Genomic DNA, 14,539 nt, shown 5'->3' on the forward strand with positions numbered 1-14,539 from the left:
CTATTTTTTAAACAGAAAAATATAGTTTAGCAACAGATAAATTTGAAAATTGGTTTTTTGTGTGCTAATATAAATATTCTTTTAAATGAAGGCAAATATAATATAGGTGGTAGCTTTTTATTGAATTAAAAGCAACTTTTAACCAACAAAAAAAATATACAAATAATTCAAACCTTAACATAAAAATATGCCCGAAACTAGAAAGTGGTTCGAATAATCAGACAAAAGAAAAATGTAACATAATATGAATATTCATTTACTTAGGGCCATTAAATTATTATAAGAGAAATTTGATAGAATAACAGTAGGAAAATTAACCTTAAAATAAAGGTTTTTGTATGTCAATAGAGTAACTCTGTGAATTATTTTGATAATAGAAATATCCATCAATTTGCTTTACTGAAATTCACAACAGGTAGAAAGTAATACACATTACAAATAATAAATACCACATCCATAAATATAAACTTGTGTTATTCAGATGATATTTTTCATTTCACTTTTAGATGTAAGTTTAGGTGAAAAGAAAAAGTTCTGGAGTAAAGATATTCAAATGTAATTCATTAATTAAAAAAAATGCATTTTGAAATCAAATGGTTCTAATTCTTTTTAATTCCTTCTAAAGTAATGCTTAAGATGAAGGTAAATAATTTTTTTTTAATGTGGATTTTGAATCAATGATTACTTTGTACAAAATTAATACCCAGGCACAAGAATTTCTCCAATTATCTAATAAATTTTATTGGTCCAAATGAAGAAGCACCCACATAAGTTGAAAGTTTTTAATTTGTAAATCAATTAGAAGGACTTTTATTTGCAAAATTTAATTAGTTACACAAAAATTGATGCCAAAAAATGATTATCATCTTTTTTCCACTTAAAGTTGCATACATGATTTATAAAAAAAAGATTTAAAAATACCTTTAGAATATTATAATGGTTAACGATGCAAATTAGTTAGATCTATGTTCTAATGAAAGAAATTGACATATAAGTAGGAATTTCAAGTCTTATAGAATTTATATAGAATCATTAAATATTTAAAACTCATTTTGGCAATCCTTTTAAAGATATTTCATACACAAAAAAGAAAATAGTGATTTAATAAAAATAAGCAAACAATCATGCATATATGCATATTTTTTTTGTGTGGATATATCAAACTAATTTTTATATTATTCTATTCTACTATAAAGTTGACACAATATACTCAAAAATGAAACAATTAAAATGGATTTTTAATAAACTGTGCTACATTATTAAAACTTTTTCATCATATTCTAATTCTTTATACTTAAAGATGATATACTTTTTAGCATAACCCACCATAATACTGTCAATCTACTCGAAGTAGATTTTAACTAAGCAGTACATAATGGAATTACCTGCAAGTTAGCAAACTCCACTATTGTAAAAAGCTTTAAAAAAAAAAGAAATAGCAAATATAAGAAAAAATAAATATACACATATTACTTATTGTAAGAACCAACATTTTTATATAAAGATTAAATTTTGCATTTGTTAAATTTTTATCATGGATGAATACCCATTCTTTATTCATAAGATAAAATTTTTTTTTGAAAAATAAGAAGGGGGAAAAGCGATTCTAATATGAAAAATCCATCTAATTAAAAAAAAAAAAATCTATTTTTTTTTAAAATTTAGATAACAAAAAAGCATTTTTCATTAAAAAAAATAATAAATAGTAAAATTAGCCATTTCTATCATACAGTAATACAAATTCAAAATCATTTAAAAACAAGAACTAGAAAAAATAATAAATGAAGGACAAGAATAAACATTTCACAAACATTATATCACAGTACTTTCATTACTTCAATACAAATGATTTTTTAAAGGAAAAAATCATAAGCAATGCTTGTTCAAACATTATCACTAGTTTTGGTTTAAAAATACAAAACAATTTACAAACACAAGTACAGCCACATATATTTACAAATTTAAATAAATTAACAACACATAAAGAAGTTCATATAAATTTGCAACAAGTGTAACAAACAAGTTTTTTTTTTAATATTATTAATGAAAATTATAATTCTTACAGGGGTTATAGTTATTTATTTTTTCAGCTAAGCGAATGTAAAATCTCATGTTTTAATTGGAGTTTTACAAATAAAAAATAAATCTGATATTTTTAAAATTTACATTTAGTAATATTTCAGATGTTTAGTTATGGTTAGAAGAAAAAAAAAAAAAAACACTAAACATATATTCAACAAGCTCTATAAAATATTCTTTATTCAGAAGACATTACCTTTTATTTTAATATTTTAAATAAAAAGATTCTGATAAAATAAAAAAAAGTTTGTTTATCATTAAAATGAATAAAGATCATGTATATTTCAAGACATCATAAAACTGATGAACACAGCATGCAATGATTTGTAGAGAAAAAAATAGCATTTATAGCACATTATTGTTAAACCACGATTATTTTAAAGTTAATCAAACATCAATTAATTAGACACATTCTACTTATGAAAACACTGAGATAAGCAAGTTTGCTAAAATTTAATAGTATTCTAAGCAGATTAAATAAAGTAGAATCAAACAGAAACACAACATCAAATATCTGTACAAAAAAAAATGAAAAAATTTCATAAGAGACGACACTATACACAGTCCAATGACAAATTCACATGGTTATATGAGAATTTTTACAATAAAGAAAAACACAGTATGCAGAGTTGAGCATGATGCCATTATTAAAGGTACACATACCCGTCCAAAAAACTGCCCAATGCAGGTAAAGATAGCAAAAGTTTCCTCAACTTCCAACCTTATGATAGTGAAGTGTGCAAATGTATACCTAAATGCATTCTCCTACATGGTACGGCCAGAATTCTGTACATTAAGCATAAGCAACTGCTAGGAAGCTCCTTCCTGCACAATTACTTTCACAGAACTAGTTTGCTGCAAAGATGGTGCAGGTCCATTGGAAATACTTATATTGTGTATCGGCTGCTCAGTTGTTCCACATATCACATTTTCTGCATTACAACCAATGGGAGGCATCAAAGGAGAGTCATTAGATCCTAAGGCCATCTCAGAGGCAATATCTTGCACAGGGTATTTTCCAATAAATGAATTAGCATAAGATGAATTACTCCCCTGTGATGCCACAAGAAAACCATTCTGATAAGCTAGTTGTGCCAGGACATCTGGTGAATTGAGCAGCCAATTGTTTGAATTGTTAAGGCCTCCAGAATTAGACATAAGACCTACCTCTTCAGAGGTATTGCTCCCAGAGATGGATGCCACAGTAAATGTTTGTGGTTGTGGAGGAGGTGTATTGGAAGATACTTGTCCAATGTTATAAAACATTGTGGATAGTAAAGATCCATTCGTAAAAAGCTTATTATCAACAGTACTTGGATGTGTAAGACTGAGACCCGTAGAAGTATTTAAAAGATTACTTGAAAATGTAGGGTCTACATGTAGAGGATGAAGCCCAGCTAAGATTTCAGAATGACCATTGAGCATTTCAGGATGAGGGAGTTCTGAATTGGTAAGAGGTACATTTAAAGAATTGGGTATAAGAGAGCTCTCAGTGACACAGGGAAGATTAGTTTGGTCTAGACTTTCTGGAGTCATTGCAGAAAGAGCCTGGGTAAATGAATTTAAATCACTTGTAGAAAAGCTACTAGAAATAACATTTAATGTATCCATATGGTTATTGGGCAAATCTGCAAAGGAATTTTCATCAATTGCACTTGTCAAGTTCTCAGCACCCAATAAACTGCCATGAATTTCTATTGTACGTTCCAATTCTTCTAAATCAGGTCCAGTAGTTGCAGATGATAATTTTGCAAGCGATTCTTTAGCTAAATGGACGTCTTTGGAAACAGCAGCAAGAGCTCTTTCAAGTTCTTCAGTCTCTTCTCGAGTAGGAATATAATCGCCATTTCTAGTATCTGGAAATTAAAAATTTTACATTAAAAAATTTCACAGTAAAAATACAAGTATTAAGCATAATAAACAAGTTAAGTTCATTATCCTATTAATGTCATGCTATCCTATTATTAATAAGACAATTGCATTTTACTTCTACAACTAACTTGAACATGTTTAATGTTACTTTTTTGCTTTGTCTCATTAGTCATTACAGTTCCTAAACAATTTTTGATTAACATATGTTACATGCCAGCCAGATTTTATAGTCAGTGTGCCATCATTTTGGAACTTATTTGCTTTGATTCATTTTTGAAGTAATGGAAGAAATTCTAATTTTAGCTTTTTGACAATTTGTCATTTAAAAATTCTAGTTTCTATCTATAAAAGGTTTTTTAATATTATTGTTTTATAATTTTTGCTATACAGAAGAATATTGGTTTTAAGGATATTATCTAAGCAATTTAAATTTTCACTGAATATTTTCCAGTTTATAAAACAATAAAAATTTGGAAATTTTAATAATTTGATAAATTTGGTGCTGACACTTTCTCCTCAATATGCTTAATTATGTACAATTAAAAAAAAATTTTAACACAATCTGTATGAAAAAAAGCAAACAAAAAGATACTAAAAACAATGTCAAACATTCTTCTTTGATGTAAACAATATTTGTAAAGCACTGAAATGATCTGACTAAAGTTGTATGCTGAATAAAGTACAGATCTAGCAATGCAATCTAGAATAGAATAAGGCTGCAAAATCTGTAATAATGATGTACATCCTCTGGTCCACATTTTCATCAGATCTGCAAATCCCAATTTTTATTTTAGCATTAAGTAACAGGCAGTTTTTTTTTTTTTTAAATGCTTAAATTGTTTTGTTCATAGGTGTGCAAATAAATCTAAACATAAATAAAAATTAATTATGAGATCATTAACTTCGCATTTTATTTGCATTATTTTTTAAGTTCTTCATTTAATGTTTTTGTACCTGTAAATACAATCACTAATGAAAGCATATTTGAGTAAGAGCAAAATAACTTCATTAACATGCACTTTTCCTACAAGGTACAAAAGATAAAAAAAAAGCATTTTATTTGTTATGAGGTATCAAAAATGGTTTAGAATATCAACAATAATGCAAATAAATATAAAAATCAAAATATAAAAACTGACCAACAAAGAGATCATTAAAAGCATCATCTGGAATTTTATTTAAGACATCAGTAAAATCATGTTCTTCTAAAAGTTTTGTAGCTTGATTTGCCAATTCAGCTGTATCTAATGGCAGTTCTAAAGTTTTCTCAATAGCACCTGGAAACAAAATACATATGAATAGAACATGAAAAAAAGGGATTCAATTGGCATACAATAAAACATATTTGTAATTATTCTGTACATTCTATATATCACCAGTGTTAAACAAAGGCGAGATAATATTGCTACAACATTTATTACAACAACAATATTATTTTAAAACAATTTATTTTGCATCAGCACTTATTGTTTATTTCGTTTTCATTTGCTTTCTCCTCATGCCATCTGATCCTCCAGGAAATAGTTAAAGCTTTCTTGCATTTTGAATCACTTAGCATACTTTTAAATTCCATTTTTCTCTCCATCACCAACAAAAATTCTTTCTATGATGGTATTTACAATCAAATCTCAAAGTAAAAGTTACTTCGTTTTGAGATTTTGCAAGCCTGATATAATTTTCATTCATTATTTCAGAAGTTAAAGATGAAAACTGAGTAAAGTGACAAAACTTGGCAAATTTTGTTTGAATGCCTTAGGAAACTATGAATTTTTAAAATTAACACAACTTCGTTGATTTAGATATGGAACTCAGAATGTCATTTGGATATTTCATGTTGATTTTTTTCACTATTTTGGATGAGATTTCGTAATATATAAACTGTTTTATATATTTACTGTTATAGTTATAATATATACTGCGTTTTCTATTTTATATACATGCCTTCCAACATTGGAAACTCAGGCATCAATAGTACTTCTTACATATACATTACATACAACATATTATTGAAGAATAAATATTTCCAAGAATTTTAACCACTTAAAATAACTATTTTCAAGTATTATTCAAAATTATTTAAAACAATTATTATTGACTATATATATATATATATATATATATATATATATATATATATATATATATATATATATATGAAATAATTATTTTAAAAATCACACAACATGATTTTATTCATCACATAAATTAACACTATTTATTAGATATTTACAATTTTGTTTCATTAAAAAGCAAACATTTTTACTTTTCTTAAGTAATCGTTGGTCAGTTTCGCATCATAACAAACCACCTGATTCATTTGTGTTATGAAGAGCGACTTCAGATTTTTTGTATTCATCCTGGAACAAGATTCAAGTTTTCTTTTTTATTTTTCTAATCGTGAAAAAAATATTTTCAGTTATCCACATTGCTGTCAGTGAAGATGCGGGGGGAAAAAAGTTTTTTAAGGGTATATTACAGTTTCTCATATATGTCTGTTTTTTTTGTAAATTTATTTACCCATAGTTTATTATTATATGTTCATAATTCTGTAGTTTTCATCTAATTTCCGCAGAAACTACAGAAATTCTGTAGGCATTGGATAGTATGTATATACATGCTGACTGAATAGTTGAATGCCCAATACAATCAGCAGCCATTATGTGGAAGAGACCAGTCGTTCTAGTATTATTGGTTTGTTGGATTTTATGATGTACGAGCTGATTTTAGTATATATAAAAAAAAACACGAAGAACCTGTAGATGTTTTAAAATATCATGATTTTATTAAATATTGATGCCCAAAATTAAGAATTTATAGAAATTTAAGCGAATAGATAACATCTGCGCACATCAGTATCAGTTCAAATGTTTTGTTACAATTCTTTTTTTAAATGTTGCCAGGTTTTTATTATTCTTATTGTTAGATCCAAAAGTGAATGAATATAAAATCAAGTGAGTGAGATGAAGAAATGTTAGTACAAAGATGTTTGCCAATAAAATATAAAATAACTGGGTATGCTATCTAGCTATTAATAAATTGTCTCTACATCATTTAAGAGGCAAAATCCTTCTAAAGCATCTTTTTGAGAATATTTCATAATATTTATTTCAGAATATTTCAGCATCCATTATATTAATTTTTGAATGATATTCTTGCACTAAAATAAAACTGAGTAAGAACATTATTTGGAAAGAAGATGTATTCAGAACAGACCAATGGAGATTCTGAATTTGAGACAATTAAAAATGTAAAATTCAATCGATATTAGAATTACATTTTAAATAGCATTCATAAAAAAAACAATAAATGTTTTCATGGAGTTTTCTGATACAATTATATATTCATTAATTCACTGTTTATATCTGCACTTTTTTTTTTAATTAAAAACTATAGATTGAATTTTAGTACTATTTAATTCTAATGAAATTAATAATAAAAATAAAAACAAATATTATAGAATAATAATTTTATAGTTGCATATTTATCAGTATCAATATGATAATTTATCTAATTATATTTTCAATTAATTCATAATTTTTCACTCAAACAATTCTTTAAATTTTATCATACAGTATAGCTATCACAGCATAAGAGTGAAAACAAAAAGCAGTTTATTTTATTATTAAGCAATTCTGGATTTGCAACAGAATATTTTGTTCATTTTATCAAGAGTAAAGTTATCTACAATATATGCTTATCTTCTTTGGACCATCGTAATCAGTAAACATAAAAAAATAATATATACCTGGAGAGAAATCCTCTAAATCACTTTCCAAATCCCCATGTAAATCACCATTTATATCTTTATTTAAGTCAGGAACAGGCAAAACAGCTTCTACAGATTTGATATCTTCATTAGAAAATGAATTTACATTCGGAATTTCTGAAAGAAAAGATTAAACAAATCAAACAAATTATTCAAAATTAGCAATATTTGCAACTTAATCTATTTCTATTCTATATATCAATAATTAAAAGCAAGACACAAATGAATACCAGGTTTTATACCTATTTGATGACAGTTAGAAGGTAACGATACAGAAGGCAATACTGGAGGAGGAGGAGGAGGAAGAGGAGGAGGTGTTGAGGGACGGACAGAACTTGGCTTCTTTTTCTTCTTGCCTCGCTTAGGGGGCCTAGTTAATGCAGATGGCTTTGGTTTTTTCCTAGGTTTCTTTGGCTTTGGCTCAGATGCCATTTTATCATAATTATCCTATAAGAAAATTGAAAATAAATACTATGTAAGTGAATCTGAAAATCTTAGTTTTCAATAAAAATAAGTCAAATCATGAAGAATATTTATAACATTTACTTATTGTCAAGTGACAAAAAATCAGACTTATATATGTTTTTAAAAGTGAGCAGACAATTCATGCATGAAAACATTCAGGGAAAACATTAAATATGAAAGTTTCAAAAAATTGATTTTTCATAATCAGTTATTCTGATGCCCTGTTGCATGTACAGGGATGATTGAACAGAAGGCAATAAAGAGGGAATCCAAAAAGTGTCAAATAACAATGCACAAAGGAAAAGCATGCAAAAACTATGAATTAAATAATCAATGTATTAAAAATTTAGCAAAACTATATCTCAATTGGGTTTTTTTTAAAATTATTATTTAAATATTTATGAAAATAAGAAATCAATAGCATATAATTTTAAGAAATACAATGTCTAGGACAAATTTAAACGTATAAATACACTTTATTGAGAAAATACCGCAGGCAGCTTTCTAACATCATACACTTTGGTATAACAAACCAGTCCATTTGTTACATAAGATTTGGATGTGGAATTTTTATAGCCACAGACTTCACTTTTTGAAGATGAAAATTTCTAAGGAATTTTGCAACTTTGCTAGTTTTTTTTTTTTTTTTTTTACAGCTTAATTTGACACTAGTTTACCATGGATTTGATTTTATTAAAAGCATTTTTTTTTTCAAAGAGTTTCTGCTCTACAGTTCCTTGCAAATAAATTTATGTTTTGGAGAAATGTTTGATCTCAAAAAAATCTTATACTGAGTTTTTTCATATCAGAAAAATGAATTTTTGTTTCAAAAATCAAGCTTGGAAGAAGTATTCATTGCTATTAGGCCTCCATTCATGATTTTTATGACATTGAGAGCCTGTCTAGTAACCATCTGTTTCATATACTGAGTCAAAAGTAATAGAAATAAACAACTTCAGGTATGACTACATTAATTTTATCACGCATAACTAAATTAAATTTTACCATCTAAAATGTTAAAAATTCTAAATTTTTCCCTTCTCTAAATTCTTCAATTTTGTTAGTTTTGTTTCTTGCAAATTTGGTAAACAAACCTGGACATTTTTTTTCCCCCAATGGCTGGGGAAACAAAACTAAGTTTCCTTTGTACTACTCAAAAAACTTCTCAGTACTCTATAAGACCCTTCTTTACAAGTAAGCATTTTTAAGGTGCTTAAAAATGGTTTTCAAATTTAAGTATTTTTCACGAGGCAACATACACAGTTATCATACAGGGTTGCCACTCAAATCTGGAAAAAATGTGCGAATAGATCTCGTGGAATATAGTTTTAAGGAGTGGAACAAGCAAAGGAAAGGAAGCAACAATTTAACATTGTTCAAAATACTATCCTATTAAAGGAGGTTTATATTTATATACAGAAAAAAAAATTATTTTTATTTTCTATCTAGAATTTAGCAAGACAAAATTTAAATATTAAGAGTGGGGGATGTACTACTTCTTTAAATTTAAGTCACACAAAATTAAGGACTTGGGTGAAATAAAACTCAAGACATTTTTGTTATCATGATACAAATCATTTAATAGTCAATAAACAAACAAACAACAACAAAATTTATAAAGCAAGATTTTTTTATCATTATTATTTATTCATTTTTGTCAATTCATATATTTAGGTTCAATTTCTTCAGATTTTTCATGGAACTGATGGACCTAAACGTTACAAATAAGGTACAGCATTTCTGTATGGCCCAATGTACATTTTTGGCTCTTTCATTTTCAGCGAACATAAGTGAATGTATTTTCGATCTCTCATTGAAAGAATTAGAGGACAAATGTGACACAAGTTTTAATGCCATAAAAATTCAGTTTTAAATTATTGTTCTTGAACTCAAAAGTCTGAAATTAAATTATCTTCGGACATTGAATTTGACGGTTTCGGATTTGATGTGTTGTACCTTTTAGATACTAAGTCCAGCATTAATGATGATTCTTTTGAACTGGCACAGAGTCTTGTATGTTTTCCACTTTTGGTATGACTAGTAAGTGCCTGTTCCCCATATAGCTTAAACTTATGATCTTCTTACATGGTGAGCAGTACGCAACAAATTCATTTAGTGGAAATTCTTGAACTCATTCATCAAAATCAGAATTGATTTTTTTTTTTATTTGTCCAATTTGCATTACACATGGATTTTGAGCAGTTCATTGATTTAAAAATATTCTTTAATCTACTTTGAATAAGCTCATGGTTTTTCAAATAATAAATAAACCATTCAATAAACCCCAGTAGGTAAGCTAATCACCAGACAAAGGTCTCATACATGCTTATTAGCTGCGATTTGGGAATATCATTTAAAAAGAGCAATGTCTTACAAATCGAAACCAGAATTATCTATGCAGTGAAAAAGGGGGTGAAAGAAAAGAGGTAAGTTTCTGCATTATACAATCACAAATGGTATTTTCATTTTTGGAAGCTATGACTACGATCTTTTATTCTTGCAATCTTTAGGGATCAGCATTATTTGAATGGGAAAAAGTAACTAGGAAACATAAAATTCTCTGTATTTTCCCAGGTTATTCTAAGACAATTTTTAAATTCCCTGTAAGTGGGGTGGCAACCCTGTTATAGTGTGTTTTTTCTTTACTTTTAAATGCTGCTACTTTTTTCTGTAAAGTAACCGAGTGTATAAAAATGCATTACTGATTATAACCTGAAGATAGCTTTTATTTTTACTCAGAATTTTTCTTAATGGATATTACATAAGCTGGGTTTTTTTTTTTTTTTTTTTTTTTTTTTGGAACAGAAGAATTTTAAGTGAATAATTCTATACACCATTATAATGTAAACTATGAAAGAGAAAAATGTGCATACAAAACATCAATGATGAATTATACTCTACTTTCAATCTTAAAAAAAATTTTTTTTAATGAATTCATTTAATTTCAGCAAGAAAGCTATTGAATTAATTGAAATTCCTTCTTTTCTCTTTCAATTCAAATTTGGAGATATGATGGGCAATTAGGGAGAAGTATTAAATAAGGAATGGCACAAGGCTTCTAAAATAGTACAGCGTTAAATGTTTATGAAAAATTGAAATTTAGAAACTTTTGCTAAGGAAGGTCATTGAGAGCAAGTTACATAAAATATTTAAGTTAAATTTTTACTAATAAATAATCCAAATCACCATTGGCAGTTTATATTTAATAAAATACTTACCCTTTTTTTAGCATGTTCAAAACACAAAGGAAGTTCATGACAAACATCAAATACAGGAACACAACACTGAGTATTATCGGCAAATTTAGCAGTGCAATGTTCAAATAAAAGCTGGTCAACATTGTAAGTGATGTCTGTGAAGATTTAAGGTGAATAACGAAAACTGAAGTTTAAAAAAATGATATTATTACATATTTAAGAAGTTGAAATCATTAAGAAACAAACTGAAACAAATCAGAATAATTTTAAAATAGTAGGTACTAGATTTATATAAATAGCTATTAAAATTAGAATTTTTTTTTTTAATTTCCTTTCTGAAACAGCATTTAATGAGCACAACATTACACATGACTTGGAAATCAAAATTTTTTTAAAGGATACGTTTCTTGCAATGCCAAGTATACGGAAGAGCAGGATTGGGACAAGCAACTTCATCTCGTTTAAAAGTACAAAATTTCTTAGTAGATGTAATTGGTTTATCACTGAAATATATATGCATTTGTAAATAAAATATAATAACAATTTATATACTTTTACAAAAATACTAATATTTTAAAACATCAGTGTTAAACTGAAAAGGAAAATTTTAAGCTCCTTTTTCAGCACAAATTTTAAAAATTAATAATGTTGAGCCACAATTTACTTTTCTAACAACTATTATTTTCCAATCAGCAGTATATCATATGTAACAAAAATTATTATTCAAAATAGTGCATTATCATACAAAAACAACACAATAAAATTTAAGATGAAAAAAAAAAATGCCACTGTTCCATTATAAAATTATACAAATGACGAGATTTTTTTAGAATTTTTTCAGACGAATCAAAACGATATGTATATATATGTTCAAAAAACATTTTTAAATAACATAAATAATTATAATACTTTTCATGTAAACAATATGTTTAAGATTAACATACATTTTCTTTTGTTTCAGAGGATTTTTTAAGTAATTGGATAAAATCTCAGTTGCTTGCATAGGATAAGCTCGAGCTGCCTCTATAAGTGGCTGGATAATTTCTCGCTGTCGTTCTCTTTCCTGCTTCTGAAGAGAATGCAAACGACAAAGTTGATAGTAATTTCTTAAGAGTTCTGTCTTCAACTGAGCATGCTGAGATGTTCGGGAATCCGCTTTCATATTTTGTAAAGAACTACAAATAGACAAAATTTACTATTGCAAAAATAATTCCATAAAACAATACAGTAAAATATATTTATTCAAACAATATAAAATATTTCGGTTTCAATTACTTTGAACTTTGTCTATCCCACGAACAAAATCGAGATAACTGACTGAATAAGTGACCTTCATCCTCACTATCACTACTGTCACTCTCAGATGAATACAGACCTGAAAGAATGAATATGCATAAACATTGAACTTATTTATTATAAATACATAAATGAAAATGGCATTTAAACATAGAAAAAGAAAAGAATGTACTAATGAAAAATTCTTCTCTAGTTTTCCCTACTAGAAAAAATAATTCTACCCTTTGAATGGAATTTGCAATTTTAAAACTTATAGAAAAATAAAATCTTATTTACACTTATAGTATGACACATAATAAACAACAGAAAACAGATTTCAGAATGCAACTAGAAATACAAGACTCTAGAATGCAACTAGAAATATAATACTTTTAAAATGCAGTTAGAGTTCCAAGAAACACAGAACAAACATGAAATTTTTATTTTATTCAATTGATAATTTTTTTTAACTGCATATCAATTCAAATATTTTTATTCATAGGCCTCATCATGCTGATAAAAAATCATTAAAGATATGACAATACCAAACAAAAAAAAATCTTTGAATAATTGGAACTCAAGCAATTTTTAGCCATACTAAAACAGTTATGACCAATCTATATATCTTTCAATAGGAAGACAGATTCATTTGATCACAATACTTTGTAATTGCTTTGCAGCTTCAATTGCACATGAAAGTTCAATGAATTACAATACGGAATTTTTTTAAACATTTAGATACAAAAATATTTTTTTTAACTTACCAGATGGAAAAATGTATTTATTTTGCTTTTTTCTGTTTTTGAAAATTCTATGCAACTTTCTTAACACAATAGGAATTCTACTATTCGTTGCTGCTTCAGGTTTTTCCTTCTTTACTGTCTCTATCAAAGGCTTTTCTTTAGAACTAATATCACTGGGCGCTGGAGACTTATCAGGGTCACAGAAATACTTTTCAGATGAACAGGAATTCACACCAGATGACATTCGTGAATCAGCCTGAACAACTGATGGTGGATTAGGTGAAGATATAAAATTAGATACTATAGAGTCTTCAGATCGCCCATTATCTTCCACAGGTTCCATTTTAATAACTATTTCATCTTTTATTGCTTCAGAGATTCTTTTAGCTTCATTAGATTCGGAACTGATACTATTAATTTCCAAGGGGGACAAGGGATCACTTTTTACATTGCCTATTGTTTGCAATTGGGAATTTATTAAGGGTACATTACTTTGACTAGAATCTTGAGTTTTCTTTTGCTTATCAAGGAGTTTATTTTGTGCAATTTTAGCATGAAGTCTGTTCATAGTTTGTGACAGAGTAGGAGCATTGCTCTTTAATTTGCTATCATTGGAAAGTGTAATTTTTGTAGGTTGCTCACATCTTGACGGGGAATCTAAGGATGAAGTATCTGGTGAGCTTTTCTGAGAATTATTCCAAACAGTCCTAAGAATAGGAGTTGCAGAAAAACCAATGCAACCATTTTCATTCTCAGAAACAGTATCTGGAAATGCATAAGGATCATCAGAATTATAAGTGTCTTCATTACACGATACACTACTTTCTTTTGTCAATAAAGCTTTCAATCGATCAGCAAATTTCAACTTCCCTTCAACAGATAGGAGAACTTCTTTTTCCTTTTCCTTTTTAATCTTGCGTTCTTTCTTTGGCAACATCCCAGCAACTTGCATGTGACTATTACAAAATCTGAAAAGAGTAAGAAATAACAAGTTTACTACCAAAATCATCATAGTAGAAGCTCCTTTATAATAAACCTTCAAGTTAAAAATAAACTACCTAAAATAACATCAGCCTACAAACATTTAATCATTAAAGAATAATTTATGGAAAATTTGAAATAAAATTGCTTATTAAAATAGC

The 14,539-nt window shown here is 27.4% G+C and overlaps 1 protein-coding gene across 3 annotated transcripts in view; it reads right to left on the reverse strand.

Moving 5' to 3' along the window:
- Positions 1–2,362: 2,362 nt before the first annotated feature.
- Positions 2,363–14,539, reverse strand: part of LOC129977422 (INO80 complex subunit D-B-like) — a 29,328-nt gene continuing 17,151 nt past the window's right edge. For all 3 annotated transcript variants that reach the window (XM_056090561.1, XM_056090560.1, XM_056090562.1), the window contains exons 4-12: positions 13,419–14,365; positions 12,655–12,754; positions 12,324–12,554; positions 11,782–11,882; positions 11,401–11,534; positions 7,960–8,164; positions 7,697–7,834; positions 5,091–5,228; positions 2,363–3,935 (exon numbers count right to left, since the gene is read on the reverse strand). In XM_056090561.1, coding sequence (XP_055946536.1) covers positions 2,890–3,935; positions 5,091–5,228; positions 7,697–7,834; positions 7,960–8,164; positions 11,401–11,534; positions 11,782–11,882; positions 12,324–12,554; positions 12,655–12,754; positions 13,419–14,365 — 3,040 coding nt within the window. In that variant the 3' untranslated portion in view covers positions 2,363–2,889. The remainder of the gene's footprint in view (positions 3,936–5,090; positions 5,229–7,696; positions 7,835–7,959; positions 8,165–11,400; positions 11,535–11,781; positions 11,883–12,323; positions 12,555–12,654; positions 12,755–13,418; positions 14,366–14,539) is intronic.

This window comes from Argiope bruennichi, chromosome 1, assembly GCF_947563725.1.
Source record: "Argiope bruennichi chromosome 1, qqArgBrue1.1, whole genome shotgun sequence".
NCBI lineage: Eukaryota > Metazoa > Arthropoda > Arachnida > Araneae > Araneidae > Argiope > Argiope bruennichi.